Source organism: Marmota flaviventris, chromosome 4, assembly GCF_047511675.1.
Source record: "Marmota flaviventris isolate mMarFla1 chromosome 4, mMarFla1.hap1, whole genome shotgun sequence".
Lineage (NCBI taxonomy): Eukaryota > Metazoa > Chordata > Mammalia > Rodentia > Sciuridae > Marmota > Marmota flaviventris.
In genome coordinates, this window is record NC_092501.1 from 128,475,517 (window position 1) to 128,498,366 (window position 22,850).

General features: G+C 41.4%; 1 protein-coding gene across 12 annotated transcripts in view; it reads right to left on the reverse strand.

The window, feature by feature from the left end:
- Nucleotides 1-348: 348 nt before the first annotated feature.
- Rcbtb2 (RCC1 and BTB domain containing protein 2) overlaps nucleotides 349-22,850 on the reverse strand; it is a 40,512-nt gene continuing 18,010 nt past the window's right edge. For all 12 annotated transcript variants that reach the window (XM_027928822.2, XM_027928827.2, XM_027928826.3 and 9 more), the window contains 8 exons: nucleotides 22,586-22,744; nucleotides 22,348-22,455; nucleotides 21,116-21,258; nucleotides 12,198-12,388; nucleotides 11,544-11,670; nucleotides 9,342-9,481; nucleotides 6,265-6,395; nucleotides 349-1,625 (listed from right to left, as the gene is read on the reverse strand). In XM_027928822.2, the coding sequence (XP_027784623.1) occupies nucleotides 1,485-1,625; nucleotides 6,265-6,395; nucleotides 9,342-9,481; nucleotides 11,544-11,670; nucleotides 12,198-12,388; nucleotides 21,116-21,258; nucleotides 22,348-22,455; nucleotides 22,586-22,744 (1,140 nt within the window). In that variant the 3' untranslated portion in view covers nucleotides 349-1,484. The remainder of the gene's footprint in view (nucleotides 1,626-6,264; nucleotides 6,396-9,341; nucleotides 9,482-11,543; nucleotides 11,671-12,197; nucleotides 12,389-21,115; nucleotides 21,259-22,347; nucleotides 22,456-22,585; nucleotides 22,745-22,850) is intronic.

The following is a 22,850-nucleotide window of genomic DNA, read 5'->3' on the forward strand; positions in this document are numbered from 1 at the left end:
CCAAACACATAGAATGTGCAACAGCCTTCAGGTGATGAGGTGTCAATGCAAGATCATCACCTATAAGAAATACACACTGTGGTGGGGGACCCTGGTAATGAGGGAGGCTACACATATGTGAGGGCAGAGAGCAAAATAGGAAATCTCTGAATCTTCATCTCAGTATAACTATGAACTTAAAACTCCTCTTAAAAGAAAGTAACCTTGTCAAAGGCAATAATATGAATAGTAACATTTATGTCTTAAGTAGGCTTTGCTATAAGACATAACTGAAAAATTTCCTTAAAAACAAGCATATATCACATGGATCTGAGACGTGAGGTTGATATTTTATAATTTCACTGCTGCTTAGGGATTAAAAATGCATTTATTCTATTATCTGCAAATAAGCACTTTATTATTATCAAATAGTTCAGCATCAGAACAAGATTTACAATTCTAAAAGGGTTTTCTTTACATAACATCATACTGTGAGATATATATTAGAAGAAACGGATACTATGTCCTGTTCCATTTTCTCTTTTGTGATTGGGTAACTTGTTTTGATCTAAAAAGTATAAATTTCTCTCACACTTGTTATGTAAGTATCATTTCAGCTAGTACAATTATACCAGTGCAGTTTAAGAGACCTGTTTTATAGTGACATATGATCAACTGTAAGAAAAACTCATAATCATTTTTACTTACAAAGGCAAATCATCCTTAACACAAACAAAAGCAAAGGACCTTGTTATGCATTTATGTAAGGCAGATGAACCCAGAAATAACATTCATTTTTGAAGGTAATACTTCATATTCAATAATCCCATATGATAAACTCAGACTAAACAAAAATTAAAATTAGCCCTTGGGCCTTTGACAATTTAATTGCTAAGGCCTTTTGTGAATTCTAATTAGTGCTCTAAATTAGCCACTATTTCTCAGAATGATGTACCAGAAGACTATGAACCTCAATAATTACAAGCTGTTTTATATTTATCCTGTGTAACTTCTTTATCCAGTATTCCACAAATAAAGCTGTTCTAAGATCACCTTTAAGATTTATAATCAATTAACTGAGTGCCTATTATATGCAAGGCACTGTTTTGGGTGCTGAAAATGTAGTAGTGACAGCATTCTTTGTCTAGTGAAGTGCGTACTACCAGCCTGCTGAATAATGGAACACTTGGCCAGAGGAGCATATACCAATATCCCAATGAATCAAAGTTGTCCAACTGATTCAAAAGAGGAAATGGTAAATATAAGACATTTGCATTGTTTTCCTTGAGCACAGTTGCATCTGATGAGAGTATTCAATGCTTTCTATGTAAACTTTGGATTTAGGCATATGAAAAAGACTGATTCACATCCTTCTAACAGAATACAAGTATTCAGCCAAAAGTAGCTGATCCTAAATACTGTTAACTGAAGTGAAGCTATTCACCACCGGCTTTTTTGCAGGGGAAATGGAAAGGTTCAAAAACTCTTCTTTGCCGCAGATGGGATCAATTTTTAAAGGCTCCAACTCTGCTGGCTTTGCTAATGAAGTTCTTCAGGAGATCATGGTCCATTTCTGCAAAGCCTGAAGTTTGTGTCACTACAGTCAGATGATTTATGCAAAACCTGAAGCAGAAGTCTTCTAAATCCTAGGAGCAACAATAACAAAGGCTTATTAGCAAGTTCATATTTCCCAATACAGTGCAATATGGCAGGAGAATTCCTCAAATAAGAAAAAAAAAACTGGATAGCCAATAGGAGGAGATATTGATAGAGCGATACCTAAGCAATAGTTACAGAAAGTATGTAACTAACATGAATCCAAGCTTGTAAATATTTAAACAACAGAGTAAAACCTAGCTCCCTCATACCAACTGGTGCAGAGTCTGGCTTTTTCTTCCCAGAGATAAACACCTAAGTGTATGAATTCTCCAGGACCCTTTCTAGTGACAGTACTTGTATCATTCATTCCACCTTTCATATTTGTTAAAAGCACTACACTCCCTTTTTTATGTTCCCTGGGCACTTTAAATATTTCTTACCTACAAAATTTTTAAAAGAAATGGGTGAAGCCATAAAAATTAGTAACGGTGGGAAGTTGCTTCCCTTAAATCATTAACAGGCCACTGTTGTTTTTCCTTTGCAAGACAAAGGATAGGGGATGGGATGGATGGGTTGTGTCATACTACACTTATCTTCAATAATCATAACTGCACAGTAGCCCAGTGTGTGTCTGGGCCCTGGATTCAATCTGCAGCACTAAAATAATTCTAACTTTATTATTATTTTTGCAGTGCTCGGGATTAAACCTAGGACCTCGCACATGACAGGCAAACACTTTATCACTAAGCTGCACCCCAGCCCCCAGATGCTTTTCTGATCTGGGGATAAATGAAGCCAGCCTGCTGGGACCTCTAAGAAGCCTCAGACATACCCTGGGCTGCTGCCATCTGACACAGCCAAGGGGCTACCTACTGGTGATCAATTTTATATATATATATATAAATATTTTTTTGTTAGATGGAAACTATACCTTTATTTATTTATTTTTAATGGTGCTGAGGATCGAACCCAGGGCCTCACACATGCTAAGCAAGCACTCTCCCATTGAGCCACAACCCCAGCCCAGTGATCAATTTTTAAAGTTTCTTCTCCAATGTTGCTCAAATTAATTTATAAAAACTAAAGTCCTAAATAATTTCCAAGTAATTACATATGCATGTTGCAACTGTGGTCTTTTTTTATTCTTTAGGCACATATAAACTACAGCAAATGCTGAAGACAAAAATGGATCAAAATTAGCAATTAAAGAGAAAATTAGCAATATTGATAGCCATGTCAATGCCTGTAGTACATTTCCCTTTAAGTAAGAAACAAACTACATGAAGATAACTATTATTTCATCCTAAACATAGCTGGGTTGATCACACCAGCAGTGACAGTTCAGTCCGAGGCAACCTCTCAGTGATAAAGCAGGGAAAATTCACACCCACGCTTGATATCATAACATGTTCCTAATATGTGCTGAATACAAATGTGCTGACTATCCCAATATCCACTTAAAATCATGTCTCTTGCTTAACTTTTAGGAATAACCTTTTTGCTGGCAGCACATGCATGTGAACCAAGACAGAAATGCACTGAAAGCTTTGGCTGAATTCTGCCAAGGAATGGAAGATCCCATACCCACCCCACTCACACAGCAGCATGAACACACGGAGGTAGGCGGCTGGGCAACTGGGAGTCTTAGGAGATCTGGACAACACAGTAAAACTGCTAATTAGTAAAAGAACTAAAGGACCCTAACAAGTTATCACTTGGATCCACCTTTTTTTTACATCCTAGAATGAGAATGTCCCATAATTATTATAAGGACAGGATGTAGAAGGAGTTCTTGCAATCTAAAAATTTAAGAACTGGCATGGGGGCACTGGTTATAAGGGAATTCTATCCATGTAAAACAAATCCCCACCCATAATTATTATTTATTTTTATTTTTATTTATTTATGTATTTATTGTTAAAAGAACTGTAGTTTATTTTAAATGCTATTACTTATTCAGCTTCATCTTTTAAAATAGCTCCCTTAGTTCTGCTGGGCAACTCAGCCACATTTCCCTAGTTCACTCATTCTCCTACATGACTTATACTTTCTCCCATTAAACCCCAATAACATAACTTCCCACTTTTCTAAGGAAACAGCTCTCTAAGAGGATCCACAAACTCTTGCCATCCTGTATTCTGGCCTCCCTGGTAGACATCCATGGCTGAATAGCCAGTGATGGATGGAAGGCTAGTCCCCTGGCTCTTTGACTAAATCCCACTGCCCTACCTACTCAAGGACCCACTCTAGTGGCTGCACCATTAACTTATTCTCTTTGTTTTGTTTTCTTTTGTTTGAGAGGCAGATACCAGGGATTGAACTCAGAGATACTCCACCACTGGGCCACATCCTCAGCCCTATTTTTATTCAGAGACAGGGTCTCACTGAGTTGCTTAGTGCCTTGCTTTTGCTGAGGCTGGCTTTGAACTTGCAATCCTCCTGCCTCAGCCTCCAGAGCCATTGGGATTACAGGTGGGCACTACCACTCCAGGCCCATTAATGTATTCTCTTTGAAAGGATCATTCCCATCATTATACAAACATGCTTCAATTTCTTTCATCCAAACAATTAAAAAATGTCTTACTTGACATGCCTCTCCTGTTTCTCTTTATAACCAATATTACCAGGAAAAGTTGTCTCTATTCCCATCTCCAATTCCTCTGCTTCCATTCTCCACTCAGGCTTTACCCCCCTCATGAATTGAAGCAAGGTGACCAGATTGCCTGTGGCAATCTCACTGCCCAAACCACTAGTCAGCTTCCAGGGCTCACCATGACTACTGTCAGCATCAGACACGGTTGAGGTCTAGGACACCTCTCCTAGTTTGTCTCCTACCAGGCTGCTTTGTCCTTTTTGTCCCCGTGGCTGGTGACCCCACATCTTCTTTGACTCTATACTGAGTGCCTGCAACATTATCCTCAAACATGCCTGTCTCATGATATCCTCACAGCTGCAATACATTTCTCTCTGAACTCGAGAGGTTATACAACTTGCCTATTACCCATGTTCATCTGGAGGTTTAAGGCATCACATCCTTAACATACTCCAAACCAAACTCCTGTTACTTCCCCCGAAATGCTGCTCCTCCTCATCTTCCCTATCTCAAAATGACAATTTTATCCTTTTAGTTGCTTAGGCAAAAATCCCTGGAAGTTATTCGTAAATTTTCTTTTTTTTTTTTTCCTTACCAATCCATCAACAAATTTTATTGCCTCTATCTTCTATATTCACAATTCAACCACTTTCCATCATCTCCACAGTGAGTGACCCAGACCAACCACCCTGCTCACTTCCTAGAGCATATGGCCTTCTAATTGACCACCCTCCTGGCCCCCATACATTATGCAAGGTGGGTCAGATTTTTTTTTTTTAATGCTGGGTGGAAAAAACATCTCAACTTTGAATATTTAGAAATATATATACATATATAATGTGACCTAGAAAAAAAATCAGAAGTTCCTGATTTGAAAGTTGCAATGAAAACTGTAATGCTTTCTGGCTAATGAGTCATTTCCTTCCTCATAATTTTTGTATTTTTTACATTTTCTTTAATAAGTATATTATTGTTTACATAAGCAGAAAAAAATAAGTTATAACCTTTTTTCCACTAAATGTCCCTGTTTTTTGACCAAAGGAGAGGATATCCTTATACCAAAAGGAAACTGACTCCAAGAAGTTATGGCCTGTTTCCTAAAGATTTAGTTTAAAATTGGTTTTCTTTCCTTTCTTTATTATCATAACAATACACGGTCACTATAGAAACTTCACAAAAACAAAGAAAGAAGATAAAAACCACAACCCTACCACCCAATGATAACCACAGCCTATAGTCTTTAATTTTTTTCCTACATAGATGATGAATTTCAGTCTTTTTTCTATTCAGCTGTTTAAACTTCTTAAAAAAATAATAATGATAGGATCACAGCTTTTCATTTAATGTTAGATCTTGAATAGTTGCATAATTGCATACTATTAACATTTTATAAATAATCCTCTAATATCCACATTGACTTTTTCTAATTTTCCAAAATAATAAACTGCTGCAGTGACCATCTTTGAAGTTAATTATTTGTTCAAATTTATAATTGCTTCCTTAAGATAAATCCCTATAAGTGAATTCCTTAGTATGAGAATTACATCTATGAGGCTTTTAACACATATTATATCTAACTGGCCCCAGAATGACTGTACCAATTCATACTGTCATCATTTTAGGAGAATGCCCATTATTCTAAGCCCTTATTATTTATACAAAAAAAAAAAAAAAAAAAAAAAATATATATATATATATATATATATATATATATATATGGCTATACTTTGATGGGTGAAAAATGATACCTAGTTTTCATTTATATTTTTATTTATATTTTTCATATTTCCATTTGTTCTTTGGTCCATTTTTTTTTTCAGTCAGGCTGCTCATATTTTCTTTTTCTTTAAACTTGTTACATTTTATGTTGCAAATATTTTCCCCAGTGTATCATTTACTTTCAGATTTTCTCTGCAGTATTTTGGTGTAAAAAGATTTTTATCTTTTGAAATCAGGTCATATCAACCTTTTCCTTTGACGTTCTCCCTGACATCGTACAGCCACTTACCTTTTTTCGAGTACCTTTGTTAGTTTATTTTTTTTTACATTAAGTCTTTAGTCCACCTGGAGTTGAGTTTAGGGGCTCTTCTCACCTGAGCGTCGTATTTCACAGCAGCCGAGAGGAGAGCGATGGCGTTCTCCTCACAGATCCCTTGCTTGATGGTTTGTTGGCAGAGTTTTTTCAAACGATTTTCTCTATAAAATGTAGCCAAATCTAGCAATCCTGGTGGAAAGACATGCTTATTAGGGAACATATCGCAAGCATCCTGATTCAAATTCACTCAGCCGTTCACAGATGATCTTGACATGATTTTGAGCTGGAGGGTGTGGCGCTCCCTAGGAAGGCAGCTGAACTGAACTGTGTTTACAGTATCCAAATGGAGCAAAGTGAAAATGGCTTTAATAATTTTCCTAGAAAAACAAAGAAAAGGAATGTGCCCCTTCCTTGCATTAGCTATAACTTTCTCTGCAGGTCATGCTCATCTGCACACATTTTAAAGATAAAAGAGAGGTGTGGGGGTAACTCAGTGGTAGATGTGTGCTTGGCGTGCACAAGGTTCTGGGTTCAATCCCCGGGATGAGTAGTTAAAAGAAACACCTTTCATGGGCATGTCTCTCTACTCCTCCCTACAGCAGAACTCCTAGAGTCCTCTGTACTTGCTGTCTTTTTTCTTACTCCCAGTCTGTCCTCAAGCCATCCCAAGCAGAATCCCACTGCCACCCCTCACTGAAGTCATTGTCACTAATGCCTTCTACAGTGCCAAACCGCAGGTCTAGTCTCCAGTTTCCTCTTACTCAACATTCACATGACATCTGATGTGGTTGATGATATGGTCTCCTTGGAGCACTCTGTTACTTGTTTGTTCTTCTATTCTCCCTAACCACTCATGGGTTCCCTTGGTGGGCCATTTTTCCTGACTTCCAAATGTGTGGATGCCCCAGGGTTCGACCCTCAAACACTTATTCATTCATTTCCCCAAGTGAGTTCCAGCATCTACTTCTATAGATCTGATGGTTCCTGTTATGTTACCTGTCATCTTCTTTCAAATCATCCAGTGGAGACTCAGTTAATTTTAATCTACCCTGAGGGGCATATGAAGTCCTCTAATTAGGAATGGTCTATTCACATTTAGAACATCCTATTTGTTTTCATATGTTGCTATCTGAATCTGCATTATAAATCTTGTTAAATAGCATAAAGAATAGCAGAATTAGTTTGTCACTGGTGAATGAATGCTGTTGAGGATATGTGGCTTGGCTAAAATATCCTGAATCCTTCTATCCTTGCACGGATGCAGTTCCAGCATTGTGAGCTCATGGTCTGACACCCTTGGTAGCGGTACACGTGTCAGGTCTTCAGTTAGTCCTGGGCTGCCACCTGATCAAAAGGTTAGCTGACTCTTGCTACCAGAATATTGTCATATCCACCTTAAGCTAAAATTTCATACAAAGGTACTCAGCAGAAAGCCTAAGACAGAGAGCTGGGATTTCATCAATTTTAATGTATTGTTTTTGGGTCTACCTTCCTTCACTAATATGTTTTTATACATGTGGTAGAATCTGATTGGAAAACCCCGCCCATGGCAAATATTCTTAAAGCAAAGAGAAAAGGCCCATAGTCAGAGGAAGATAATGAAATTTTGAGAGTTGTGAACAGCTTGAATTGTTTGGGGTCAGTTCTTAAAACTCTCAAAGTCATACCAAATGCTCCTTGAACTTCAGACTGACATACACAAGCCCTGAACTGCTGCCCTGAGCCTGGACTCTGCACCTTCTCTAGGCACACCCACATCATGGAGTGGCTCAGGAGCCCCAGCCCACTTCATGATCACACTTTGGGCATCTGAGAACCTGGATTCCCTGCCTTGTTGGTCCTAAGGCCACACATGTGTGAGGATTTTTTCCCCCTGGCAAGCCACACCAGTGGATGTGCAGATCTCTGGCCCCAACAGGTGGCTCAGGTTGGGGCTGGCTGAAGTTTGGACATGCAGGCTGGGGTGCCCATATACCCCTTATAATGCAGGACATAGATGCAGTCTGGAGGCCAGGGATCCATCCTTCCTGCCACTGTGTTCTAGCCAGAACCAAAACTCAAGCCTAGCCCTTCAGTTCTTAATGAACGTGAATGTTTCAAGGTAAGAGGAGGGAACATATTTTATCTGAAGTTTGTTAGCCTGACATATTACTTTAAATTTTAGACACAGAGCATGCAGGCCTCTTGTCTTGGGTCCTACCAATGTTAAAGATGGGCCTATGAAAGAAACTGCCACTCAGATGTTTATGAAGCAGCTGAAATTCCTCTGGCTGCTCAAAGACAAGAGCAAAACCTATTGCTCTCCATCTCCCTCAGCTCATCCACTTCTTTTAACACAGCTGCTCAAGCCAAAAGCCTCAGCACAGTCATCCTCCCTTGCCTCGCCCATCAGGTCCCATCCATCAACAAATTCCACCAGGTGCAGCTCCAAAGTAAATCAAGAACCTGACCTCTTTTTAGTACTTCCACTGCTAGACCCCATCTCACATCTGAACCAGTATAACTACCAACCTCTTAAAAACAAAACATCTCCCCTGTGACAGAAGTTGCTGCCTGTCTTTCCTCTTCACCCCCCCCCACACACACACACATGCTTGCGCGCGCGAGCTCTCTCTCTCTCTCTCTCTCTCTCTCTCTCTCTCTCTCTCTCTCTCTCCTCTCTTCCTTTCTCCCCAAATCATAAATGTTAGGCTGAGCCGTGGCCATCTGTAAATGTCCACTTTCCCAGCCTTGATCCCCTCTGGTCCATGGTCTGAGTGAGTGGACCCTCCTTTAGAGACACTGGGGTTTGCCCTTTGTCCCTGTAAATCTGTCCCTCCCTCCATCCTACTGCCTGTGATGCTCCATTAACCTCTCATTTATCTATCCAGTCAACCTTCATGTGAAGTAGTAATGAGGGAAAACAGTTTGGATTCAGGGACTAGGGATGCAGCTCAGTGGTACAGTGTGAGCTTGGCATGTGCAAGGCCCTGGCTTCTATCCCCAGCACCTACCAACATCAGCAAAAATTTGGGTTGAACACACAAAAAGAACTCCTGTGGTTATCCTCACAGTGACTTTTCTTTAGGTTCTACAGAAACCACCTGAAGTTACTCGACATTTGGCCCACTTTGTGGTAAACTCTTTGGCAGTTACCTACTGCCTCCTCAGGGGAGAGGCTGATGCTGTCTGTGTAGAGGTATTCCAGGAAGGCTCGGTACACAGGATATGAAAATTCACTCATTTCTACAATATCATCCTCGTTGTCTTCCAATGAAGAACGAAAATGCTCACACCTGAAGGAAGAAAGAAGCAGGTCAGGTCCCACCTTCTAGGCTAAGTTAACTGTACACTTTCCCGTGTGCTATAGTTTGGATGGTGAATGCCCCCCAAAGGCCCCCTATTAAAGGCTTGGACACTAGATCACCGTTTATTGGGAGGTGGTAAAACCTTAACAGGTGGGACCTAATTGGAGGCCTCAATTCACTGTGGGTATGTGCCTTGCAGAGGCCCCTTTCTCCTTCTCCTTCATTCCTGGCTCCTGGTGTAAGCCGTTTTGTTCCCCCATAGACTCCTGATAGAATATGCTACCACACCCACAGGCCCAAAGCAATCATGGACTGGAACCTCCAAAATAAACCAGTCAAAATAAACCTTTTTGGTTAGAGGTGTAGGCTTACTGGTAGATCACATGCTTAGCATGTGTGAGGCCCTGTGTTCAATCCCTAGCACCAAACAAATCTTTGTTTTATAATTTAACTACCTTAGGTATTTTGTTAGAGTTCCAACATCCTTGTCTGGGTTCCTTGCATTCTTTTCTGGCCTGACACTTTCAAACAATCATTTGTACAACGAGGCTGCAAATGCAAACCCACTGACATGGCGGCAGGCAGCTGCCTCTGGCTGCAGTGGTGAAGATGCTGCTGGGCTCCCTGGCATCATTCTCACACCACACCTACCAACCAGCATTTATAGAAATCAGTAAGGCTTATTTTTATAAATCTGAGTAATTTTGTGTCTTCACTCCATTACAATTTGGACGTGTCCCCTTAAAATTCTTATGTTGAAATCTCAACATCCAGACCAGCAAAATGTGACCTTATTTGGAGACAGCATCTTTACAAAGGTGATCAAGTCAAGATGAGGTCATCAGTGTGGCCCTAATCCAATATAACTGGTGTCTGTACAAGAGTGGGGAATTTGGACACTGACGCTCACGGGGAGAATGGCATATGATGATCTGAGTTAAGCTGGCACATGCCAAGAAATGCCAAAGATAGTTGCCAACCACTAGAAGCTGGGAGAGAAGGTTGGAACAAATTGTCCCCACAGCCTTCAGAAGAAAACTTTCTGCCTTGACCTTGATCTTAGACTTCTAGCCTTCAGGCCTGTGAGAATAAATTTCTGTTGTTAAAGCCACCTGTGTGTAAGTACTTTGTTACAGCAAACTAATTCACCCCCTTCTTAAAAATGAAGATTTATGTGCTATGGCAAGAACCAACATGGCCCAGCTTGACCTTACTAATGGGAAACTTGAGACTGAATGCCACATTGGGTTATGATTCAATGAAATAGGATTTAAATTATGTTACTCAACAGCATGATTAATTTCAAAAGCAGTATAGTAAGAGGGAAAAGTCAGGCACAAAATAATGTATATTGTACCTTTTCATTTAATATGAACTTCGAGAAAATGCTAACCCATCTATGGTGGCAGATTGATCACTGGCTGCCCAGGCTGGAGCCTGAGGGCCTCTCTGAGGGCTGACATAAATGCTCTATATCTTGAGCGGGGCAGTGGTTTCACAGGCGTGTACGTATGACAAAACTCATCAAACAACACATTTGAAATGGATGCCATTCAGTGTTCATAAATTAAACAAATTTCATTCTAAAAATCATTGTGTTCGTGTCACTCCAGATCTTGTTGGTCTGGAAAAGCCTGATCTTCTCTTTTTAAAGCACCTAAAAGTTAAGCGTCCCTCAGCTAATTGAGGAGGGTGATTGCCACGGGCTGAGCTCAGTTCCCAGGCAGGGAAGGTCACTTGAGAAGGGAACTTTACCATGTGCAAAGCTCAGAACACACTCACCAAGCAGCAGGAGAGGCTGCTCTCTAACATGAAGGTGGACAAAACATTCTCTCAGGTGTTCTAAGGAATGCCTAAGGGACTGATTCCCCAAACCACATGCCCTGCACTTGTCACACCTGACCTGTATTATTTCTTGTTTCCCTTATCACGTATTTCCCAATCTACACTCCGCAGAGCCAAAAGAACCTTGTACTTTTTCATTAAGTGTCTAGCTCAGTTGTCGAATGAAATGGATTGATCTCAATCCTCAAAACAAATGATTCCTTACCTAATTTTGAGAAGGACTTTATGTGCATAAATGTATTTTCCATCAACCAGAAACTTCAGGTCTGCGGTATCTGGGTTGTCAAATTCTCTCTTCAGTGACTCAGCCACGGTGAGGTGGTCATCAGGTTCTAAGAGAATAATACATGCTTCTAGGCTCAGCTGCAGACATGACAACCACACAGGCCAGGATGGGGCCTTGCTTATGACACTAATGAAAATATCAGCTCCCCGAAAGAACTGACCAACTAACCAATGCTTTCCCCACCTCGATACAGATTTGCATCTCTGCAATTCATGAAGATAAAAAAAACCTCACACAAAACTGCTTATAGAGCTGGCCAAACAACAAAAAAAGTCCTAAACTACCTTACTAATTTTGAATGAAATTTTAGAATGTCTGAGTAAAATAAAGGATGCAGTTTCCCAGCAAAATTAAAAAACAGTCAAATAAAATTACTTTAAATTTAGTACTGGCATTCGTTCCTGATACTTCTAAGAAAAACTTATCATTCAAGTTAGTTCCCTTTCACAGAAAACCAGTAGAAGGAAATAAACTAATATCCTGCACCTAATGGAGTCCTTATGTCAAAATAAAAGCCCTGCACTCTCTTCCTCGTTTTCAGGCCATGTCCCAAATGGACAGGGTCCAGCTCACCCACTGAGAGGAGGCGCCAAGTGACAGCAGGAGTGGCAAAGCACGCAAACACGTCATCGGTGCAGGAGAAGTGGGTGAGGTGGGGCAGGATCACTGACTGGCCCCGGCACTGGCCCCACATGTACACGTGCCCTCCCTGGGTCTTGGCAGCAGACGTGTGGGCAGAGTGACAGGCTGCAATCTCTATGATCCTAAATTCACAAGCAAACACCACAGAAACACAGTAAACAGGAGAAGAAACAAGCTGGTCTCTTCTTCCCTAGGTTTAATTGATTTGGGGCATCACAAACCTAACTGACAGAAGAGTGTGGCCTCAGGATGAAAAAAATCAACAAAACAAAGCTTAAGTACCTCACTTCCTAAATATTCAGCCACATTTCAGTGGCACTTATCAGGATCTGTTTGTTACCATTTCTAGCCAGTAGGCCCATAAAAACACATACTGCCCTATTCAAGTACAGCCAAGTGAAGTGGATATCAAAAAGAAAAAAAAAGAAGATTTAATATTTTTTTGTTCCTAAAACATTACTCTGAAATAGATAATAAAGATGTACACTATCTTGAGCCAGGGTCAATGAGTAAGTATTTTGATCAAAACTTCGCCTATTTGGGATGTGGGCATAGCTCAGTGGTGCAGTATGTGCTTAACGTGTGATCGTTTGGGTTCAATCCCAACACCATAGACAAAAACAAAACCAAAACTCATCTATTTAGGGCTAAAGGGAACGTTCTGAGAATCCTCCCAACTCTGATGGCACATCAATAGCTTTGTTTTTTGGGGTGAGGAGATTTTTGGTGCTGGAGATCAAACCCAGGGCGTTGTACCTGCTAAGCAGGTGCTCTACTACCGAGTGACACCCCCAGGCCAAATTCAGTAGTTCTGCTCACTGGGCTGTATCATCTGGACCTGGAGAGCAGTTTCCTGGGCTCACCTGTGACAGACCCTAGTACTAGCATAAGTTCATGACTGACAGGGAGGTAGTTCTCAGAACACTTCTGATGGAAAATATTGCTCTGTTAGTCTGGAAACAATTCCTTTTCTGTAATCCACCAGACAGACTCAAAGAAGATAGGAAGCACTTTTGCCTCAAGTGAGGTCTCCATCTGGATTTTGCCCCTACAGGTCGTGCCCCCAGTAACCTCAGAGATGGACATGAGTCACCTTTGACTTCCTCCTCACTTGCCACTTTCTTCAAAACAGCCAGTTGACAAACAATGAAGATTCTTTCTTGGTAATGTCTCACCCCAGCCCCATCTGGACACAAACAGCTTCATATTCTGTCTCTCCTCAGCCCCAGATCCATCTTGCTGGCAGGGGGACAATCCTCCTGAGACACTGTTCTCATTAGTACTTTTGGACCTGCAGGGGCTTCCCACTGGATGAAATCCAGACACAGGACCCTAAGGCTTCCATATGGGAGCTTCCACTCTCTGCAGCCTTCCAAGTCACCTCGGTCTCCACTCCATATGTTTCAAATATCTCACTGCCCTTGAGTCTCTTTAGTCCTGGTTGTGGTGCTTGTTCAAAAACACTCCCTTTGTCTCTGCCTTACAAAAACTGCCCATCTTATAAAGTCCAATACAAACAGCCCCACAGGAGAGGCTCCTCTCTCACCTGAGCTCTTGCAGCACATCCTGGCCCAGATGTGTAAGATTCACCTGTCCACCTGGATTACATGCTCCTGGCAGGCCAAATCGCTGGCTTATTTCTCTCTCAACACAGTGTCTTACTAAATACTATCTATAGGTCATTTTACTGGTTAACTGAGGACGACTCAACCACACACAGCAGCTGAGGGTTGAGTAAGACCCCGCTGGCCAAGTGCTAGCCATGGAAGAGTAGAGAAATCCTCTAGTGCCTGCCTGACACAGATGTTTCCAATCAAGAGGGAAGGTGTGCATCCTACATCCTGGAGGCTATCTGGCTGCTATCCGGCTGCTATCCTCATAAAGCCAAGCAATTTCACAGATTTATCTGAGGGCAGCTCTCAGCTCTTGAGAACCCGTGGATACTAGAGGAAAAGAAGCTACGAAGCACCACTGTGGAGAGCCAGGGCTTTGGAGACACATAGACCAAGGTTTGAACCCAGCTCTCCCGCTAGGCTGTGGGGCTCAGAGAATGTCACTTAGCCTCTGGGGGCCTCAGTTTCATCACACTGCAGGGATGACTGTAAGAATCACTTAATAAGATGCTAAGTAGCTGGCGCAGTGGCACATGCCTATAATCCCAGCGACTTGGGAGCCTGAGGCAGGAGGATCATGAGTTCAAAGCCAGCTTCATCAACATCGAGGTGCTGAGCAACTCAGTGAGACCCTGTCTCTAAATAAAATATAAAATAGGGCTGAGGAGGTAGCTCACTGGTCAAGCGGCCCTGAGTTCAATCCCAGGAACCAAATAAATAAATAAATAAGATGCTAAGTGTCAAGCATGAAGTCTAGGATGCAAACGGGAGCACAATTTAAAAAGTTTTTAAATACTCGAAACACAGTCAAAGGACAGGGTTACAACAATTTAGTTGAAACAACATTCATAGGCTTTATTTTCAATTCTAGAATTGGATAATACTTCACTTCACAATATACAGTAAGGGTTCCAATGGGCTGAGCAAAGGGGGCTGGTTTCACAGGCAGAGAAGGTTGTAGAAAGCAGAAAGTAGGTTGATCGTTCCAAAATTACTATCCTCGTAAAGTTGGGACACAGACAGAAAAATGGGGGAAAAAAAAGATGTAGGAGCAAGATTAATGGTTAATGTTGGCTTACTTCAGCTTACCTTTTTTGTGTAGGGACTAAGCATTACCAGGAAATGGGCCTGTTCAGGAAATTTGGCTGTTATCTCTCTGATTCTAATTTCTCAAAAAATCAGATAAATAGTGTAATTTCAACTTAGTGACTTGAAAGTTAGCATGTCTCCATTTTGGTTTTTAGTCTGGTCTGCTGGGGTCCTGGCAGGAGTTTAGTCCCAAACAATGGCTGCCTGTATTTTTTCTTGGGGTCCTGGGTGAGAGCTTAGTCCTAAACAATGGCTGCCTGTATTTTTTCTTAACACTATTACTATTCAGCATTTTAAGTGACAGTGTCCACCTTAGACTATATACATATCAAATGATCAGTTAAGATTAGTAAACCCTCCCTAGAATATTCCTCTTTTAGCCTGGAACAGTGGTGCACACCTGTAATCCTAGCTGCTTGAGAATCTGAGACATGAGGATTGCAAATTTGGGGCCAGCCTGGCCAATTTAGCCAGACCCTATGACAAAATAAAATGCTTGCACATGTGGCTCAGTGGTAGAGCGCTTGCCTAGTATAAGTGAGTCCCTGGGTTCAATCCCTAGTACTGCACAAAAAAAAAAAAAAAGAAAAAAGAAAGAAAGAAAGAAAAAGAAAATAAAGAAAAAAAGAATCCTTCTCTAACATTTGCATGGTTAGAGTTGGCTCCAACTCTAATCCAGTGCTCTGCAAAAGAGCTTTGCCTGATGGGAAAATGATACATATTACTTGGCTTCCCAATAGGCACATTCATTTTAACAAATAAAGAAAATGGGAGAAGGAAGTAGAAAAATTAATCTAATCAAAGGAAAGTAGGTCCACTGCTCCTATCTATTTTACAGGCAAGGCTCTGTGTCACTCTCGGATATTAGGCAAGAGCTCTTCCACCCAGCTGCACCTCCAATCCTCACTCCCCCAATGTGAGCGCAGTGACACCAGTCCTCTGGGGTGGTGGGAATGAGCTTCGAAGCAGCTGGTCTGAAGAGGGCAAATTACAAGTTCTTATTATCAGTTTCATCATCTTTTTAAAGAAAAAACAAGATGTAGAAGGAGCAGGATCCAAGGTAGCCACCACCTCACAGGTCTGTGGTGTGGAGGAAATGAAGTAAGGTACCCAGCAGAGTTAGGCATGAAAAATGGCTTATTTCCATGACAAAAGTGTGTTCACAGTTAGTACAGAACTGAGAAGTCACGGATCTGTGGCACCAAGACAACCAGCAAATAACAGGAGAGTGTGTCCCAGAGCTGCAGGAACAAGGAAGGAACCTGAGGCACCTGCTGGGTCCTGCGGCCTGTCAACAAGGACTGAGCACCTGCAGAGATGCTGCAGCCTGCATGCAAGCAGACGGTGGGGCAGCAAGACTGGAGGGAAGTGCTCCCTGAAGAGACAGATGGGTGACACTGGGGGCAGGGGCCTAGAGTTTGCTGGGAAATTCTAAGCAAAGCCAAAGTTCAGTTTTGATATGATGTGACAGAGAAATGGGAAACAGCTCTGCGAACCAGGTCATGAGGTGAGGAACATGGTGTTCTGGGAAGGATTAATCTGACTAGCAGTGCAAGAAAAACTGAAAGGAAAGAGAGAACAGCCTATGAGGCTGATTGGGAAGGCGAGGCCCATGGCAGGACACTATGACATCCAAGTCAGGCTGCCAAGAATTCAGGGTGGCCTGGCAGAGGAAGGAGAGGAGACCAAGATGGCCCCAGAGTGGGAGCCTAAGAAAACCCCTACCTGGTCCTGCTGAGGGAAGCAGAAGCAGCCCTGGGCCAAAAGCAGTGGTGGGCTGGACATATTAATGGCTAAACAGTAAATAAAAGAGAAAAAAAAGGCCTCGGGCATTTTAACCACCTCAGTAGTAAAACCTTGTGGGAGTCTCTGGGTGGGTGAGGCTTTCAGGCCAGCCCAATGGCCTTTCCAGGAACATTAATGAAGTGTGCTTGCTGTCCCCCTATACAAGCACTATCGCAATCACCTGCTAGGCAAAGACTTTTCTTCAGGGGAAAAAAAAAAAATTCTGTGTATTTTGGGAGACCACTTAAAATGACAGAAGATTCCTGCCATGCACAGTGGTACAGGCCTGTAATCCTAGTAACTCAGAAGGCTGAGGCAGAAGGATCATAAGTTTGAGGCCAACCTGGGTAATTTAGTGTCAAAATAAAAATAAACAGGGCCAGTGATGTAGCTCGGTGGTAGAGCACCCCTGGGTTCAATCTCCAGTACAAAAAAAAGGACAGATTCCCTTTTCCCTGATGATGCTTCATGAAAAATGTCACCAAGAGACACAAAGTAGTGTGCTTCTGTACAAAATTACCCAACACTAGAAAAATGGAAATAATTTAGTCCCTGCATTCCCTTCTGAAGTGTCTCTGAGCCTCCCCAGAAGAGAGCAGCCTTGATCACACAACAGCTGGTGACCCAGGAGGAGCTGGGACAGGCAGAATGGAGAGGATGGGGAGGGGCACAGGACAGTGCTAGGCTGTGCTAGGCTTGGCCTCTGGGAGTCCCAATGGGGAGGGGCAGGGGGGAGCAGGGGGAGGGGTAAGGCTGGGCTGACAGCAGGAAAGTGGAGAAGGTTTAGAGGGAGTTTTCAGGTGGAGGCTTGGGACCCAAGCAACCACCAAGGGACCTGGCCTTTGCCTTGGGTTGTGGTTTGTGAGTATGATTTCATGCCCAGAAGCAAATTCTGAAGCTCAGATTTTCCAGAGTTACAAACAACAATGACTACAAACTCACTTTCACCTTTAGAGTAGCCGGCATATTTCACATTTTATTTTGTAGCCAACCTTAATATGGAAAAGAAATGACTACATATTATTGTTTTGTTTTGTTTCTAGTCCTGAGGATTGAACCCAGGACCTCACATGTGCTAGGTAAGTGCTCTGCCATGAGCTACACCCCCAGTCCTTTTTATTTTATTTTAATACAGAGTTTTGTGAAGTTGCAGAGGGTGCCCTCCAATTTATGATCCTCCTGACTCAAATCTCCTGAGCAGCTGGGATTACAGGGTGCGTGCCACCACACCCAGCTCAAAAAAAAAAAAGACTACATATTCTTAATAAACAGGTTTTGTGTCATCTTGACAGAATAATCTGCAACAACTGCATAGCTTAATAGCTGTGAAGTACTAGAAATGAAACACCATTTAGTGAAAAAAATGTAAAAACAGAAAACAAGGATGAGCAAAGGGAATTTATGAGGGAGAAGAATAGGAAGAATAAAGAACAATAATTCTTGTAAAAGACCCAGAGCAGTGATTCCTACTCTTAGTTTTTTAAGAGCCCAAAGTTTTACCAATTACCTCAAGGTGTTGCAGAATTCTGAAAACTTCAAGCTAGTTTTACATCAATTTAATTACAAATATGCTTTTATGTTATTTTAAGAACAAAGGTACAGATGCCAGTCAACCAAGTACCAATGTATTGAAACTTGAGAAAGACTGGGAATGACTGGGCTAGAGAGCAGATAATCATCTTAATTATTAAAATTACTTTTAGGTAAGCATAAATTCCTGACAAATACTAGTATTTTTCTTCCAAAATAGACCTCTCTGGGAAAAATGTATTCTTCTTTCACTTTGGTGAATAGGCACCTAAATCACAGACCCACCCTGCCCCACCCAAATTCAATCTTATTCTTAATTAGTCAAGCTTCCCTGGGACAAGCCCTAGCAGAGTCAGAAAGAGAATTTTTGGGAAAGAAGTCTTGACCTGTCCAGGAAGTTCAGTCACTGGAAAGGTGGAGAGGTGGAGAACAAATCAGCTCGGATTAGAAATTCCTCCCTTGCTATGTGCACAGTCAGGCCCACTGACTCGGTTCAGGCTCAGAAACCACTGCCTGAAGTTCAAACCTTGAAAACTCACAAACAAGGATATCTCATTTATATCTCTCTGACTTTTACAAGCCAAAATTATGTTTATGAAGACAACAGCAAATGCACAAATACAGATCTAGCTCTACCTTTTTTACAAATACAATTCAAAAATTAATTGCAGTTTTAAACGTCAGAAAGGCAACAATAGCTCTCAAGGTCCAGGTAAGCAACCTGCCTCACACCACTTCCGCTCCCTGCTTCTCTGCTTTCTTTTCTTTTTCCCACCTTGATGCCCAATAATCTGTCCCAGCACGAACCAGTCAGAAGACCTGGGCCATCACTCTGCACAAGCAGTATAACATGAGCAAGTCACTGGTAGACAATGACAACAGATCCCAGGGATAGGTGGATTAAGTTTTTGATAAATGTGGAAATACCATAAAGAGTGGTACAGCACCAGCCAGGCATGCACGCCTATAATCCCAGCTACTGGGGACGCTCATAATCTTGAGGCCAGCCTCTTATAAAAAATTTAAAAATCATTAAAAAGGGGTGGGGATGTAGCTCATGGTAGAGTGCCCCTGGGTTCAATCCCCAGTACCAAAAAAAGAAGAAGTGGTAAAAGTCATATAAATACATTGTTTTTGTTTCAAACTACACTTTGTTGTTTAGGCTAAATGCTAAATGTCCCCATTGACTGGACTGGCAGTCCTGAGGCATTTTTGTGGCTATTCAGAGCTTCCTGGCTCCTTTACAAGATAAATAAAGCAAATGACAAGGGATAATCAGCTCCTACCAGGGTTGCTTTAATGGGTCAAGGGTCTTATTCTAAGAGTTTTGGTGAAAACAGTTTTTAAAAACCTATTCAACTTAGGGTAAATAATAGCAACTGAATTCACATACATAAATGAAAAGTGAGGTGTTGAGAAACCACTATTTGGTCACTTTTGTTAAGTATTTCAACAGAAAAATATAAGAGAACTGCATATAAGTGCCAACTAATCTATTTATCCATACATCTATTTTTAAAGCAAGTATAATAAAATTGTGCAAAAGTTTTTTAAAAAGTAAAAATTTCGGGCTGGGGATGTGGCTCAAGCGGTAGTGCGCTCGCCTGGCATGCATGCGGCCCGGGTTCGATCCTCAGCACCGCATACAAACAAAGATGTTGTGTCCGCCGAGAACTAAAAAAATAAATAAATATTAAAAAAAAAAAAAATTCTCTCTCTCTCTCCCTCTCTCACTCTCTCTTTAAAAAAAAAAAAAAGTAAAAATTTCTATAATAACTACAACCTTGGTTTAAAAGAAAAGATAATGAAATGTTTTTGCTTCACACTAGTGTCAAGAAAATGTGGTATTTATACACAATGGAATATTACTCAGTCATAAAGAAGAATGAGATTTTCCATTGGCTGGTAAATGGGTGGAACTGGAGATTACCATGCTAAGTGAAATGAGCTGACGGTTCTCTCTGATTTGAGGATGCTAGCACACAATTGCGGAGGGGCACATGATAGAGTAGAAGGAATTGGACATAACATTCCTATGTTCGTACATGAACACATGACCAGTGTAACTCCACATCATGTTTGACCACAAGAATGGGATCCTAATTAAAATAAGTTATACTTCATGTATGCTTAATATGTCAGAATGCCCTCCACTGTCATGTATATCTAAAAAGAACAAATAAAAATTTAAAAAGAAACAAAGAGCAAAAAAAAAGCCAGTGATATGGCCACACCTGAGAAATTCAGAGGGCTTACAAAAACGTTAGGATAATTTGGAAACTACTTCTGGATGCACTAATGACTTAACTCAACCTTATAAACAAGTGTACAACACGAAGTCTTAATATTTAAACCATTTTACTCTTCCCATAGCTTTAGCTTGGGAGTTAAAGTGATGAACTGCCCCAGTTGTTTTCTACTGGAAAATTTCATAAGCAGCTGAGGAGCGGCCTCACAGCCCATTCAGGGCACTCATTGCCCCACACCAAACTTCCAATGTTATCAACTTCCCTTCAAGAATGAAAACCAAAAGTAACAGAGGGGAGAAAAGGTATGTGTGAGAGGGAGAGAGAACAGCTGTTGTAAGTTTGGTCATTCTAGCTCGCACAGAGTAGCTACTGGAGGAATAAATGAAATACAGGTAAGTGAAAATAGGCTATTTAACACAGTCAACCTTCCCAACAATTCATAAGCTGGCTTTAAAAAGGGAGTGGCTCCTCTGCTTAAAGAATATTGTGATGGTAGCAGTAAATGGCACACAATTCTAAATCACATCTAAGTCCCATCTAATCTCGGGAGACCAGCAGGTTATTTTGAAAACACACACATTACCTGTCCTTTTCCACAACGACAGGGGTAGGGTAGGACTGGTTACTTTTATTGCCAGTGCCCAACTGGCCGTAAGAATTTGCTCCCCAAGCATACACTTGACCTTCATCTGTTAATACTAACGTGTGTGCATAGCCACAGGCAACCTGGAAGGGGAACAAAACAATCCTCTCAGACCTACAGAGAGAAAGAAATGTCTCACTACTCCCACCCACTAGGTTAAAAATCAAAAAACAAAGTGAAGGAAAAGGCAGGCAGCCCATAAGGGAGATGTTAAGCTAACCAATACTCTACCCTCCCAATACTCGCATGGGCCTCCCAGGGGGTGGGCAGGCAGCAGAGGCCAGAGCCCAGTTCACTATGACCTTCATGTGGTTTTCTTCATGCTCACAGAAACCAAGGGGTGTGGGCTAAATGTAAGAAAGAGATACTTTTATTCCTTTTTCTGATTATTAGAGGAAATGTACTCAATGCAGAAAATAAAGTATAAATATGAAAAAGTACTCTTTTTAGTTGTAGATGGACACAATGCCTTCACTTTATTTATGTTGATGTGGTGCTGAGGATCGAACCCAGTACCTCACATGTGAGAGGCAAGTGCTCTACTACTGAGCTACAGCCCCAGCCCCTGAAAAAGTACTCTTAAGATCAGGGTTGCTTTTTTTCTCCTATTTACATAGAGACAGATGTATGCATCATAACTTTGAATGATGACATTGTATATGCAGTTCTGTATCTTGTTTCTTTTCACTTACTGTTACAAATAGACACTCTCCTATCCTTTAGAATTCTTTGTAAACATCATTTCCATCATATAGACTTGGAATAGCCTCTCTAATCAGCTTATTGTTCTATTAGTCCTTTTTTAAATTTTTTGCTTTTTCTTAACTAATTCGATAGATTTTCTCTTTGGTTCCTTAGGACAGTTCCCCAGGGGTAGAATTTTAAGTTAAGAGATCTTAAGATTTCTAAGGCTCTGAAACATCGTGCCAAAGATTCTTCATGAAAAGCTGTAACAACTTGTATTCCAGAAGCTATGCATGACAGTACCCTAGAAGTAGACATTTCCTGACAGGTACAACTTAATTGAGGGAAAAAGAGCCTTAACTTTTACTTCAGTGAAAATATTCAAGCAGCTGATCTTTTCATTCTGCTAAGAACACTACATTTTAATATACCAGTATCTTTGCCACCAAAGATCAAAACATGCGCACTCAGACCAACAGTGGACGTACCCGCTGGACACGAATGCCTTGCAGAGCTGCCACCCTGCAGGGGGTTGGCTGGTTGCCACTGCTGCCAAGTCCCAGCTGCCCGTTCCCATTGTAACCCCAGACGTAGACCTAGGAGACGAGAAACACAGAGCTCACGGAAGACAGATGCCAGCCCAATGCTGTTAGGAGAAACATGCCAATGCTCACCACATTGATGTGGAAAAAGCTTTTTAAACAAAATGTGAAATAACCTTCCTACCTCCCCAGTGTCCACTACTGCCATTGAGCACATCTGTCCACACGCTATGTTCATGACTACTTTATTCTGTAAACAGCCTGTGACTCTTCGAGGGATTGGCTGATTTGCTGTTGACCCAGATCCTACCTGCCCAGAGTTATTATAACCCCAGGCAAATACCTATGTGAAAGAAAAGGTTGACAAATGAAACGTGTTAATTTATAGAGTCTCAGCTGGATGCTGACAGATGCTTACAGCACCTCACCATTTCTCCAAAAGAGCCTCA